This window comes from Myotis nattereri (genome assembly GCF_964212035.1).
Source record: "Myotis nattereri genome assembly, chromosome: 16".
In the NCBI taxonomy this organism is placed as follows: Eukaryota; Metazoa; Chordata; class Mammalia; order Chiroptera; family Vespertilionidae; genus Myotis; species Myotis nattereri.
The window spans coordinates 23,864,755-23,879,951 of NC_138091.1; the positions used below are offsets into that span (position 1 = coordinate 23,864,755).

General features: G+C 43.7%; 1 protein-coding gene across 2 annotated transcripts in view; it reads left to right on the plus strand.

Annotated features, from left to right (window-relative positions):
* Positions 1-14,444, plus strand: part of SSH2 (slingshot protein phosphatase 2) — a 222,059-nt gene extending 207,615 nt beyond the window's left edge. For both annotated transcript variants that reach the window (XM_081109555.1, XM_081109554.1), the window contains 2 exons: positions 7,945-8,779; positions 10,927-14,444. In XM_081109555.1, coding sequence (XP_080965681.1) covers positions 7,945-8,779; positions 10,927-13,005 — 2,914 coding nt within the window. In that variant the 3' untranslated portion in view covers positions 13,006-14,444. The remainder of the gene's footprint in view (positions 1-7,944; positions 8,780-10,926) is intronic.
* The last annotated feature ends 753 nt before the right edge of the window (positions 14,445-15,197 follow it).

Below are 15,197 nucleotides of genomic sequence, written 5' to 3' on the forward strand. Positions count from 1 at the left end.
TTTTACAAATAAATATAAACATTTGAGATTAGCATGGGAGATTAGACATTTAATGAAAACTAACATTATTTTTCGCCCTGTAATTTAAACTAAAGGGTGGAAAATACTATTCCCTTATTTCAGTTCTCACCTGGGTGTAGATTCTAACAAACACTTCTCAATATCTTTTTTCCCCTTTTTATTGAATTTATTGGGGCTGACACTAGTTAACAAAATCATATAGGTTTCAGTGCACAATTCCATAACTTCATCTGTATATTGTATTTTGTGTTCACCACCCTACATGTCTCCTTCCATCACCATTTACCCGCCTATATCCTCCTCCACTTCCCCCTTCTCAACAATTTCTAATGCCAGATGAACTGTCTTATCAAAATGGATTGTTCCCAAGGTAATTCTAGGCATAGCTGAAATTCTTAGAAATTGTTTGACCCATTTGTTAAAAAAAAAAAAAAAAAAAAGAAAGAAAGAAAAGAAAAGTGCCTGCTGCTACTTTGGACGTTTTTTTTCCAGCGCGTGGTTTCACTGAGCCCACGCCAGTAATTTGGGTCATGTGACAACATCAGCAGAATTGGGATATATATTGGGGTGAAAAGGTGCATCCCAGAAATAGTTCTTTTGGTTTTACATATAAATACATATTTTTAAATTGATTTTAAAGAGGAAGGAAGATGGAGAGAGAGGAGAGAGAGAGAGAGAGAGAGAGAGAGAGAGAGAGACAGAGAGACAGAGAGACATCAGTGATGAGAATCACTGATCAGCTGCCTCATGCACGCCCCCTACTGGGGCTGGAGCCTGCCACCGGAGCATTGCCCAACGTGGAATCGAACCATGACCTCCTGGTTCATAGGTTGATGCCCAACCACTGTGCCACTCCAGCTGGACCTATTGGTGTGTTTTTTTAATCCTCATCCGAGGATGTGCTTTTCATTGGTTCTAGAGAGAGAGAGGAAGGGAGAGTAAGAGAGAAGTTATTAATCACTGTATTATTTTCCATACAAATAACTGTAAGCCTGTGTATGCCCCATCCTGTATATGCTTTGTAAAAATGCAAAAAAAAATTACAAAGGAAAAATTATTTATAAATTCAATACCTACCGAAACAGTTGACATTATCTTACCTTTCAACTGTAACAACATATACTGAGCACTTACACTGCACTTAACCATCACTTATTCCTTTTCCCCCAGGTTTACCTTCTATAATAATAAAAGCATAATATGCTAATTAGACCGGACGTCCTTTCAGACAAAGCCGTGGCTGCGAGGGCCAAGCCCCTTGCACAAATTTCATGCATTGGGCCTCTAGTTAAGATATAATTGACATATAGTATTGTGTAAATTTAGGCTGTACAGTGTGTTGATTTGATACATTTATACATTGCAAACAGCTTACTTACCACCATAGCATTAGCTAACATCTCCATCCCTTTACACATTTCTTTTTTGTGGTAAAAATATTTAAGATCTCTCTTAGCAACATTCAAGTATATAATAAAGTATTAGCTGTTATCACCATGCCCTACATTAGATTCTCCAGAACTTGGCAATCTTGTAACTGGAAGTTTGTGCCCTTTGGCCAGTATCTCCTCATTTCTCCCAACCCCTACTCCTGGTAGCCAGCACTCCACTGTCTGTTTCTCTGAGTTCAGCTTTTTTCGATTCCACAAGTAGGTGAGACCATACAGTATTTGTCTTTCTCTGTTGACCCAGTACTAGGTCTTGAACATTTTCTTGTCTCAATCAGAACTAGCTGTTCCATCAGTAAGTTGGTAATTGGTTATAAAATGAATAATTTGTTTCACTGCATTATTTATTACACCTTTGGTGGTGAAAGCCACCTTCAGCTGCTCTGGGGGAAAAGATTCAGGTATTAAGCTGGATTTAACAATCAGCTTCCAGAGATGCCACATGTTGAAGTTCTGCGGAGTGCTAGATTTTGCTTCTTTGTTGCCATGCAGGCATGTTCTTGGTGGTTTTGTTAGGGTGAAGGCACAGCTGCCTAGAAGCATTGGGGCCTAGTGCCAGAGTTTAACTCCAGTAAGTCTCATGACTTGGTCTTAACTCTTGAATCTGGGCTGTGTTTCCCCTGAACAAAATATTAAAGAGCCTTCTAGCCTATCCAGGCAGAGGGACCACCCTCCAACCCCAAAGTATTGTGAAAATGTGGTCACAGCACAGCATTATGGTTTCCACTAAAAAACCCTCCCATTTACTCAGCACTTGGCATGGTTTCCTCTGAGCTGTTCGCTTAGGAGGCTGGGAGGCTATGAAAGTCTCCTCCACTTAAAAAGAATTTATAGGTCTTTGGGGCCAGATATTGATGACATTTTTAGATTAGATCAGAAGGTAGAACATAGCAGTTCTTTCTGGCACAAGAAAGAGGCATCTGTGGTTTGGTTGAGATATAAATATTATATATTCCCAGACACATGACAGATGTTAGGCAGTGTCCTCCCGTGACCCACTGAGAGGAAGGGTACTATGTGTCCGGCCAATTTCAGTATTTATTCTGGAATCTCAGGCTACTGCAAGCTGTTAGGTTGGGTTTTTTCAGTGTATGTGGTTTTCTTAGGTGTTAAAGAAATTTCAGGAAAATCTTAAATGAGGGTAAAAAGGGCAGCATAGCCATAGCCAGTTTGGCTCAGTGGATAGAGCGTCGGCCTGCAGACTGAAGGGTCACGGGTTTGATTCTGGTCACGGGCACATGCCCAAGTTGCGGGCTTGATCCTCAGTAGGAGGCGTACAGGAGGCAGCCGATCAATGATTCTCTCTCATCATTGATGTTTCTATCTCTCTCTCCCTCTCCCTTCCTCTCTGAAATCAATAAAAATATATATATTTTTTAAAAAGACATTTGGCCCAACACCAAGCTTTAGGTATTTTTAAAAGTTGTACCATGTGCCATCACTTGTAACAGGAAGCCCAGAACTAGACTCTGTAATGGCTCAGTGATGTAATCAGGGACTTGGGTACTCTTCATCTTTCTTTTCTGCCTTCCTTGGTTAATGGCTTGGTCCTTGAACTTGTCTCCTCATGATTGCCATATGTCGGCCACATTTCTAGGCATCTACATGTAAATTCCACAGCATCTGGCTGAAGGAATGGGCATTTCAATTATGGGGGAGACCTTTCCCAGAACCTCCTCAATAGACTTCTCCACAGGACTCATTGGCCAGGACTGGGTCATGTGGTTAAAACTAATCACTGGCCAGGAAAATGGAATTTCCTGGGCTGGCTTAAACAAATTCACATGCACGCTCTGGTGCTAGGGAAGTACTGCATTCCCTGAACCCAAGGGACACTGAATACCCCAACCAAATCAGGCTTCCATCAGCAAGGGGAAAGCGTGGGAGTGCCTGCTGAGTGAGCAGCCACTAGGGTCTGCAGTCTATGAGGTGTTGTCAGAAATGGCACTTGCAGGCTACCTGCCAAGCTAACTGCCAAGTGAATTGGGCCCAGCAGATTCTTGCACAACTCTGAGTGCTTGCTTAGAAAAGCGAAGAAGCCCCAGACTCCTGTGATTGTCTGGAGCTCTGACTAGCTTTGCAGCTTAGGTAACCAGGAGAGGACAGTCCTTAGAAAAATCCCACTCATTCTATTTGCAAAGAAATTCCATTTCCTACCCAGCTACTTAAGTCTTGTGTTTCGTATCTCCTCCCAGGAAGCATGTGGTGGTTTTCTCAGAGAGACAGAGCCTTGAGCCTAGATTCTCTAGCCACATGGTTGTCCAGGGTGGCACTGAGTACTTAATTTAAGATGGCAGACTCTTTGTGAGTCTCTTAGCTTGGTACTTTTACCTCTTGGTTGGTAGAAGAGAGGTTTAGCAAAGTGATTCATGAATTAGTTGCAATCTCTTAATCAAAATGTGAGGCTGTGGGCCAAACAGATATAGCCCCTCTGAAATACAAGGGATTTTTTGCATATTTCAGTGTGTCTTTAAGAGTCTGGAGAAGTCTAATATTTAATATTCTCCCTTAGACCTAAAGGATATCATAAAGACACTGATATTATTCATATCTAATTTTATTTTTTATAGTCGGGGAATGAGGCAGGAGGAGGTGTGTGTGTGTGTGTGTGTGTGTGTGTGTGTGTGTGTGTGTGTGTTGAAATCCTCCATTGAATAGCCAGCAGCCCTGTTTGTTATTCTCGACTCTGATCATGCAGGTATCTGGCAGATTTATGTTCCATTAGACAAGTTCGGATTTCAGGCTTTTGCAAGCTGACCATGTGTCTGTGATATTAGGTTCCAGGGTATAAGGCAAGGAGGAAAAACTGGGTGGTGGCCAGGGAGAGTTTTTGCCACATGTCCTCACAGATGTCAGTTTTGATTCTCTGAACACCGCTGTCTCCAGGGCCAGAGGAGGTAGAGTTGTCTTTTACTCTGGCTTTGCTGGTAGAGACATTGAGTCTAGCTAGCTGGTGCACAGTAGTGAGCCAGCAGGAGGGAACCCGAGAATAAAAGGATGTGGTCCTGGTCAGGTGACAACCAATCACAATCAACATTTAAAGGATTTTCTTTTCTTTTTCTTTTCTTTTTTTAAAGATTTTCTTAATAGCTTTTCAGAAACATATTCTTAAAGCACAGCACACAGAAAATGCCCAATTGAAGCTTTTTCTCTTTCTTCTCCTTTCTACAGCCTGCCTAATGCCCTAAGAAGTAACCATAAACAGTCTGATTTTACTATAACTGATATTCTATTTTTAGCAATATTTTCCTCTATGTAACTTTCTCCAATAGAATTAGTGCTTTCCCAAACATATAACAATATGAAAGAAAGCAAGTCAAGACAGGAAAATGGGATATCATGTGCATCCTGTCATTTACATTTCCTTCTTATCCATTTACTAAGTAAAAGGCCAAATTCTTACTCAGGTCAGAGGCCACTCAAGGTGGAAGAGAACTGGAGTTGGTTGCATCATCCAGACCACAAACCAGCTCTGAAGTTCTTTTTTGGCAACTTGTTTACTTGCTACCTACCTGGAACCAGGTGGGGGATGTCAGCTGGATTTAAATATTAACAGTTTAAAATAATAAATATGATCTAATGCCTTCCATCTATTCCAACTAGTGAAGGAGCATTTAAGCTGGCTTGGGAAAAAGCTTCGCTGGGAAGCAGTTTGGTGTTCCTAGGTAAAATCTGATTTATGCATGCCCTGTGACCCACCTCTCTGTTCCTCTATATAAAACATCTTTGAGAAACCAAAGTGTGCACCAGGCCCAGGAATGGCCATGCAGTATTGTTTGTAATAGCCAGAACTGCTCATCAACAGGATGGGTAAATAAATTTTACTCTGAAATTACAGCTGTGCACATCGGTGAATCTTAAAAACAGAGAGTTAGGCAACAAAACGGTTGTAGGATCCATACAGTATTTCATTTATATAAACTTCAAAACAGGCTAACCTGAGCAGTATATCATTAAGAACAAAACGTGGCAACTCTAAAGAAAAAAAAAATGAAAGGCAATGCTAAGCACAAAATTCAGGACAGAGGTTAATAACCCCTGAGGGGGAGAGTGGAGGGAAGGGATCAGGAAGGGCCCATGGAGCAGCAGTGCTTCAGAGGCCCTGGTGGTGAGTATCTTGACCGTATCCAAGAGCTGCCTACCACACTCTCCATGCAGGTCCTATTGCAAAAATGAAACACGCGGCAGAATCAGACCTATCTTCAGATTGGGGGTTTTCTTTCTCCTTTACAAGTAGGTGTCAGTGTAATTCCAGAGCCCTGACCCAGTATTTTCTGGTGATTATCTCCTCCAGGAAGAGAAAGAAATCCTGCTGGGAAATGATGCCAGCCAGTTCCGCTGCAGCATGCACTGTTTGTGCCTATTAGCGTAACTTCAGTGTCTCGTTCCCTCCTGATTGGTTCGTGGTTTGCAGGCAGTTTTAAAAATCATACCTTGTGGGTTCTTAGGGTCATGAAAACATCCCATTTGCTGTTGACTGACAAGATGTTCTTTTACATTATTAGAAGGGTGAGAGCCACTCCCTGAGATGTCTTCCTAGTCATTTGCATGATGGGAATTGTCCTGCCACGGTGGCTAAGAGGAATTGGTGCAGGTCTGAACATGCTTATATAGGTGAGGGCTGGAAATTGGAGAACACAGTCGTACTTAGATCAGGAAGCAAGGGTGTCTATATATGAAAAAAGAAACTTGAAAGGGAAGCACATTGGCATTGGTTGGTCTCTGTTAGGCCTCATCTATCCAACCAGTCAGCTTGCTCCTCCACATAGCCATTCCTCGTTTGGGATGTGTGATATGTTGTCTCCTCCTAGGGGTGGCTGAGTTCTTGCAACTTGAAAAGAGTGAAAACCCTACCTTACACCCAACTGATTGGTTATAGCTTGTCTTCATAAACAGATTGACCTACTCAGAAAAGCATCCTTTTGCTGTGCAGGCCTGAGTCAGAAAGATCCCCACCCAAGCAGCAGACAGGCACGGGGAGCTGAGAGCAGGTGCAGACTTGAGAACAAACAGGGGTTCACATTAGTGCAGGCACATGACTCAGCAGAGATTTACAGGCCTCTGAGGCAGGCGTGGCCCTGAGCCCAGGATAAGTTGTTTTGGGCTGTTGCCCATTTTACCCTGCGGTTAGGTCACTCTTCATCAACTTGTAAGTCATGGAAACCATCCCTCAGAAACCAGTTAGTGACCTATTCCCTGGGCAGGCGATCCTGACCAGCCACAGGGCCACCTTTCTCTTTTTGGCTAGAGCTTTGAGAACTGTGCTTCTTTGTTCAAGAGTGCAGTTTGAAATGAAATACCTTTCCCACACCAGACCTTCCCTCCATAAAATAAACCAAAGGATGGATGGATGTGTGTGGTCTTCCTTTGGCCCATCTGCTTTTCCAGGTGTCTCCCTAGCCTGATGGTTTTTATCCAAAGATCCTTATGAAAGGGGCTGTACTCTCTGCTAATCCTCTTCCATTCTGTTACCAACCTTTTTTGCCAGGTTTACTAGCCTCATCTTTGTCTTCTAATTCAAGAAAGATCACCACCCTCCTCACACTTTCATGTCAGTGATTAATCCTGTATCAGCTCTTCACCCCCGTTATGAGGATTTGTAATGAGCTTCCATAGACTGTTTCACCTTGTATTACTCAAGTGCTGTTTTGTTCTAGGGTTTTTTTCTGATTATTAATGAATGATAAACATGCTCATTATTTTATAATTTCAAAAATTACGGAAATGCAGAGTATAGAGAGTAAAGCCCTCCCCAAAAGTAGTTTTACCTTCCCTTGAAAGAACTGTTACCAGTTTGGAGATGTTCCTCCAGATATTTTCCTATACTTATTCTAACATGGGAACTGACCATTTCAACTGTGTTCAATATGCTTTTTTGCTTGATAGTGTACCTTGGACATCATTCTACTAAAATACCTGACTTTTTTTTTTTACCAGCCTCATAGCATAGAGGTGTATGGACTGTAATTTAAATAAATCTTTTTTTTCTTTTGGTGTCTAATGTTTTAGGACCACAGCGTTACAGTGAGCGTCCTTTTAATATATCTCTATGCACTTATAGTAGTAATACTCCAAGAAAAATTCTTGAAGGAAAAATTGCTGGTTAAAGGGTTAAATTTTGAGAACTATTGCCAGAGTTCACTCTTAAAAATTCATATTCCTCCCAATAGTAGTATATGAGAGGGCTTGCTTGGCCATACTCTCAGTAACACTAGCTGCTAGCAACCAGGTTAGCTCTTGTCAGTCTAATAGGTTAAAAAAGGAGATCTCATATTTATTTTTTTGTTGTTGTTTTTGCTTTGCTTTTGTTTTTGCTGTTAGTTAAATTAAGCAAATGTTTATTGCCTACTTCCATTGGGCATTAAAAAAGCATTTTGCAGGTTACATTTTAAGTTTATCTGGGAGGGTTTCCTGGGAGGGTGCTGATTGTTTTCACAGACCAGACTAAAATGTTTCTTGTGTATGTCCTCCACAGCAAACAGCGGCATAACAAGCTCTGGAGATCTCATTCAGATAGCGACCTCTCAGACCACCATGAACCCATCTGCAAGCCAGGGCTAGAACTCAACAAGAAGGAGATCACCACCTCAGCAGACCAGATTGCTGAAGTAAAGACCATGGAAGGTCACCCATCCATACCTCCTGTCTTTGTGGAACATGTTGTCCCACAAGATGAAAATCAGAAAGGCCTGTGTACCAAAGAAAGAGTGATCTGCTTGGAGTTTACTTCTAGGGAATTTCATGCCGGACAGATTGAAGATGAATTAAACCTAAATGACATCAATGGATGTACATCAGGGTGTTGTCTCAATGAATCAAAATTCCCCCTTGACAACTGCCATGGATCCAAAGCCTTAATCCAACCTGGACAGGCCCCAGAAATGCCCAACAAGTTCTCAGACTTAACAGTTGAAGATTTGGAGACAGATGCACTGAAAGCAGACATGAACGTCCACTTACTGCCAATGGAAGAATTGGCATCTCGCCTGAAAGACCTCCCCATGTCCCCTGATCCTGAGTCACCAAGCCCCCAACCCAGTTGCCAGGCTGAAGTCTCAGATTTTAGTACAGATCGCATTGATTTTTTTAGTGCCCTGGAGAAGTTTGTAGAGCTTTCTCAAGAAACCCGGTCACGATCTTTTTCCCACTCAAGGATGGAGGAACTGGGTGGAGGAAGGAGTGAAAGCTGTCGACTGTCAGTGGTAGAAGTAGCCCCTTCTGAAGTGACAGCTGAGGACCAGAGAAGCAGCTCTTTGAGTAACACTCCCCATGCATCCGAAGAATCGTCAATAGATGAGGAACAGTCAAAGGTAAAAGCTATCTTTATAGTTCTCCACCTAAGGCATTCTCTTCTAAGACAAAATATTTGGGACTCTGCTATGTTCACTTTCTTTTTAACGTGGCTCAAGATTTAGGACGGCAGTGTGGGAGAGAAAGTCTGGCTGAGACTTTCCTTAAAAACAGGGTTTAAATATTTTTTTTAATCAGTTGCCTTTTGAAGAATTTATCTTTTCAGGTTTTTGGTGCCATTGGAAACCATTTCTGAGGGGATGAGGAAAGAAGGGATAACAAAACAAAAAACTCTTGGCTGAACAAAGAGCGGCCCACTCCCTGGGCCTCTGCCGTTCCGATCAAATCTTACCCGTAATGAAGTGCCAGGGACTCACATGCTGCCTGAGTGAGACTTGTATGTCTCTGAAAAGATGGGTTTGTTTGGAAAAGTCTGTCTCAGAAAAGTCTAAGACTAGACATGTGTAAATAGCTGTTGAAGTAGCACCTAAATCCCATGCTGAGTTCTTCTGTTAATAATGTTTCTGAATTGTTCCTCGACTCAGACCCTGTGGTATTCAGGAGTTGAGGGATGGTTTGTGGAAGTGATTTGAGAGCAGACAGAATTCTAAGATTCTTCTCAGTGGCATATGAGCTCTTGGGAACCATTGCAGACTAGGGAAAGAATTACTGTATATCACTATTTGTAAGGCTCACACTTATTCTCATTTTGACACTTCTGAAATTGGGATGCATTTTAATCAATATAATAGTAGTTGGAAAATAAATGGTGACGAACTTACTCTAACATACCAAACCTCACTGAATGAACTCCGTGGAGCTGACATCTTCTGATGTTTATCTACTTATAGTTATACCTTGTCCACTATTCGTCTGTTCTCTCTCTTTTTAACCATGTGAGGGTAGTTGTTGTCCTCTCCTCTTCCCAAAGGCTGTCCCTCTGTTTTGAGTCCACTAGGAAATCTGAATGCTTGAGCTCTCCTTTGGACCAGTGGGTGTAGCAGCTCTGACAGAAATAGCTTTTTTGCACAGTCCCTGGTCATATGAGCACTCCCTCCACAGCCCATGTACACACCGGCCTGCTATGGCTTTTCTCCCAGGCTTGGCAAGTTTGCCTCCGCCTGATGTCCCAGCAGATTTCTCCCAAAGGCATAACTGACCTTGTTAGTTTGTACTAGCTCTGACTCTTCTGAAGGGGAAAGACCAGAACAATTACTGGGGAAATATTGTACTTTGAAGGCTTATAAAAATGTTAAAGTAGATGCATGGTAATAATGATGTCACTTTAAGAAGTGTCCAGGGGCCATTTCCAGATTTTGAAGTTTTGTTTTTTTGTTGTTTTTTTTTTACAAAAGGACTTGATTTTGCATTGGCCAGTTTTCTTTGGCCTTGTTCTAAATACAACTGGAAATTCATAACTGGTAGAATAACAACACGTCAGCGAGTCACGGTCTCTAAGTTTTCTCAGGCACGTGGCTGCATAAGCCAAGTAAACATTTCCCAGGAGGAGCCATGTGACACTTAGGAATTGTATGATCAGATACATAGTGCCCTCACGTGCTGGGATGCTGCTGCTAGAAGTGCGAGGACGTGAAAAAAAACTGGCAACACAGAAGAGAGAAGAGAGCAGTGAGTCTCCAAATCAGACATCAGATGATAGCCTCAACCTTGCCTTGTCTAACACTGGGCATATTTAAGGTGGGCACTGAGCCCTTGAATGGAACTCTTCCCCTCGAACTAGCTTAGGCTCTGACTGGAAGTTGATATAGGCCAGAGAGAAAAGATTTCATTTCCCCAGTCTGATCTAAGTTCTGAAGGCTCATGGTCTTAGGAAAATTAGAAGCCACCAACGCTATTTGCTGTTCATTTTTGGAGCAAGATATTAGATTGGCATCCTGTTTGAGTAAACAGAACAGAAAGTTCAGTAGACAGTGATACAACCTGTAACTAATTTTGTATCTCTGCCTTTGATGAATCTGTTTTTCCTTGTACAACGAAACAGATGGTCAGAGTACAGTTCTCGGCAGAGGACAGTCCCAGGCACTCCACAATTTGTGTCTTCATAGCCAGAAGGTTCTCTTGGATCCGAGGATTAGTAATCAAAAAATCTGGCATTTTCCATTAGACTACAATTCGCCATAACTATCTCACTATGTTTTCTTCTTAGGCAATTTCAGAACTGGTCAGCCCAGACATTTTCATGCAATCACACTCAGAGAACGCAATTTCAGTCAAAGAAATTGTAACTGAGATTGAATCTATCAGTCAAGGAGTTGGACAGATTCAACTAAAGGGAGATATTTTATCCAACCCATGCCATACACCAAAGAAGAACTCCATCCATGAGATGCCCCTTGAGAGGGCCCAGGCCCCGGAGAACAAACCTGGAAATCTGGAGCCGAATGAGGGTTCCTGCTCAGCCCAGCCTGAACTAGCCAAAGACTCGGGGAAGTGGGACCCAGAAGGCTGCCTAACTGTACCCTCATCCACCACAGACTTGGAAGAAGAGGAACCAGCTGAGGGGGAACAAGAGCTCGGGGGCCCAGGGATACACCCAGGTGCCAAGTGGTACCCTGGGTCTGTAAGACGAGCCACCTTGGAATTTGAGGAACGCTTGCGGCAGGAGCAAGAGCACCACGGTGTTACTCCTGCTTGTACTTCATTGTCCGCTCGCAAGAATTCCAAGAATGATTCCTCTGTGGCAGACCTGGCACCGAAAGGGAAGAGTGATGAAGCCACCCTAGGACATCCGTTTGTCCCCAGGGAACCAGAGATGAACAAGAGCAAAGGGAAATCCAGTAGATGTGAGGCTGGCTCCATACTGCATTGTGAGCAAGATGTCATTGTTCCAGCACCCAAGCTGCTGGATTTCTGCCCCTTGCAGGCTCCTCAGGAGTGCTCGGAGTCAGAGACTAGAACCAAACAGCAAGGAGTCCTGAAAGAGCAGCGGACTGTGGTTTCATGCCAGGAATCTGAAACACAGGGAGTCCCTTTTCCCAAGAAGATAGAAATCATTGAGTATACCCACGCGGTTACATCCCCCAATCACCCTGGGCCAGGGGGTGAAATAGCCACCAGTGAAAAGAGTGGGGAGCAAGGACTGAGGAAAATGAAAGTGGAGAAGTCCATCACTGTGCTCTGTGCACTAGATGAAAATCTGAACAGGACGCTGGGCCCCGACCAGGTTTCTCTGTACCCCAAAGTGCTACCTCTGCATCCTTCCTCTCCTGAGCACAACAGGCCCACCGACCCGACCTCCACCCTGAGCAGCCCTGAAGACTGGGGCAACAGCCCGGCAACAGCCCTGGACATAGCAGCGCCATTTGTCAGTCACACCACCCACGTCCCATCTGCCAACTTGGATTATCTGCATCCCCAGACCATGGTTCACCTGGAAGGCTTCACAGAGCAAAGCAGCACCACAGACAGTGAGCCCTGTGCAGAGCCGGGGCACTGGGAAGAAAGTCAGGGCCCCCTGTCCAGCGGCAATGAAGTGCCATATAAGGGCTCCCAGTTAACTAGTGAAGACCTAAGCTTAATTAGCAAATGTAGTGACAACATTGGGAAGTTACAAGAAAAACTGGACCCATCACCTGTGGCCTGTAGACTCCCTCATAGCTCTAGTAGTGACAATATAAAGGATCTTAGCCACAGCCCCCGTGTGGTGAAGGCGCACGCTAAAGAAGTTGAATCCCAAGCGATTTGCCAGATAGGGCTCCCCAAACCATCCCAAATGAGGCGTTCAGCTTCCCTTGCCAAGTTAGGTTACTTGGACCTGTGCAAAGACTGTTTACTGGAGAGGGAGCCTGTCTCCTCTGAGTCCCCTCATCTCAAACTTCTTCAGCCCTTCATCAGAACAGACTCAGGCATGCATGCCATGGAGGCCCAGGAGCCCCCCGGAAACTCAGATGCCCCCCAGAACCCAGAGCCCACCAAGTATTTTATAGAGCAACTTAAAACAACAGAGTGTATCGCGCAGAGCAAGCCAGTGGAGAGGCCCCTTGTACAGTATGCCAAAGAGTTTGGTTGCAGTCAGCAGTGTTTGCTCCCCAAGGCAGGACCGGAATTGACTAGTTCTGAAGGAGGCCTGCCTTTGCTGCAGACCCAGGGGCTGCCGTGGGCGGGCCCAGCTCCAGGGCTGGCTTTGGCTCCCCAGCAGCAGCACCACAGAACTCACCCCCTTAGGAGACTGAAAAAAGCAAGTGATAAAAAAAGGACAACCAACCCTTTCTATAATACCATGTGATTCTGAGCCTACACATGTGACTTTCTAAAAGAAATGTTTATAAAAGGGGCAGGTGTAATATGTAAGGAACATGCACTTTATCGGTTAATTTTATAACATTTTGGTCATTTTACTGTTCCTGGCACATGCAGAGTTTGGGGTTTTCTCCCTCTGTGTGTGTGAGAGATTGATTTGGACGGCAAGACCATTTTATCATTTTTTATTTTTAGAAATTTCAAACCTCAAAATATACTCATTTTCAAAGAACACCTTTATCAAAGGCAAATTGCTGTTTTTCAATCAACTGCCACCTGCTCCTCATTTTGCCCTCTGAGAAAAGGCATGCATGCTTGATTGAGGATGGAAGCAGATGGGGAGGGTGGGGGTGAAGCCGGAAATTGAAAATGCTGCCCCTGGGCCAGTGTGACGATGGCTTGTTCTCCAGGCCTGATGCTTCAGGTGGGCTGAAGGGCAATGGGACAGCAGGGGACATCAGCGCTCTCTCAGCCTGGTCCCCAGCCCCAGCCCTTTGGAGGTTCTGCTGTTTTCAAAGGGGGTCTTCCAGAATCCATTCTCCTGGTGTTCCAGAGTGGATCGTTAAAGAAAGGCATCATAATGGCTGGCTTTATAAGCTTGTTAATAAATCAGATTTTTTATTAAATTAAAAGTCAACCCCAAATGAAATCCAAGAGGTCCTCTGTTGAGAAAAGCATAAGAAGGTGAAATGGGAAACTGAGACACAACAGGGACAAGTTTGAAAAATAGCAATTGAAAGTCAATGTGTTCTTGTAAAATGAATACATATATAGGGTTTTAACCCTTCCATTACTTGAATAATTCTGTGGGCCTCTGAGTTTAATGGCCATATTTTTTCCAATTTATTTTCCTCCCTCATGCTGTTTCTCTCAATGCTGCCTGTTTTGTTTTGTTTTATTTCATAGATGACATTTGAATTGTTACATTACTTTTGTATAACCTCCATTGAATGCAAAGTTTTCTTTTTGATATTATCACTGTTAACACTTGACATAAGTTGTTTCCCCCCTTTTCCTGGAAGATTTGTCATTTCTTTAGTTTTTACACAGTATTTATGTACATAATGTCATATTCTTACAGTGTTTTGTTATTGATGTCAGAGGGTCTTTTTGATTTATTTTTTTTAAGGAGTTATACTGGAAAAAGACAACAGAAATAAAACTGATGGGTGTTGTAGGAATCTGTAGAGTATATTGACAGTTGTTTTATTGTTTAAATGGAGGCTCCCAATTGCCAGCTCCTGCCAAATTATGCATTAGTAACTTCCTCCTCAGAGAAACCCCTAAAGGTTCCCTTTAGATCACAGTTTGACAGCTGCGTCCTCAACTGAAATCCCAGAAAGTTGTTCGCCTTCACTGACCCACAGCCGGGGAGTGTATGGGAGTGCTAACGGCTTCCCGCTTCCCCAGCGGGAAGCTCCTCATGGACTAGGCTGAGAGGCTGCGGGGTGGCCTCCGCCAAGGGCAGGCGCCTTACAGAGTCCGTTTAGGATGCCGCTGTGGAGATCTTAGGACAGCAGCACCTGCCATAAACCAGCCTCTTCCAGAAAACATATTGAGACTGGACTGGAGGACCCTCATCAAAACTGAAGAGGTTTGCAAATTTGATTCCTGTTTGCTTTGGTTGATGTCCACATTGTTGAGAGATTGACCAAGGACAGGCTTGAGTTTTGGGTTTTTGTTTCATCACAGCCCTGAGAGGAAAAGACAGCTGCACAGACCGTCAAAGTGGTGTCAGAGGCCAGTGTGCGGCGGGGCAGGTAGTAGGGTGACTCAGAGGAGAGGGAAGAAGTGGACTCAGGCCACTCGCAAGTGCTCGAGAAGCTGTGAATTCAGTTGCCAGGTGGAAGCCGTAGTTGCCTCTGACATCACTGCCAGGAAGCACATTGGACAGAAATCTGCTATACGTGTAGAAACCTGCTTTATGGTGTAGTAATTATATATACCCATGCTTTCCCTAAATAGTTTCCTTGAATGTCAAATGTATCATTCACACAGCTTTGTGGTTCCTGGATATGGAATGTGTTGTAAAGTGCTTTGTTGGGTGGTATATACCAGTGTGAGGAGGCTCATCCGTCTAAACTGCCCTGTCCTATTGAGGCAACTCCACCACCACTCTGATGGGGAAAGGACAGGGCATTTTGGCAGGGCTGGGAAGAGGAGGATTTGCCTGGAGGT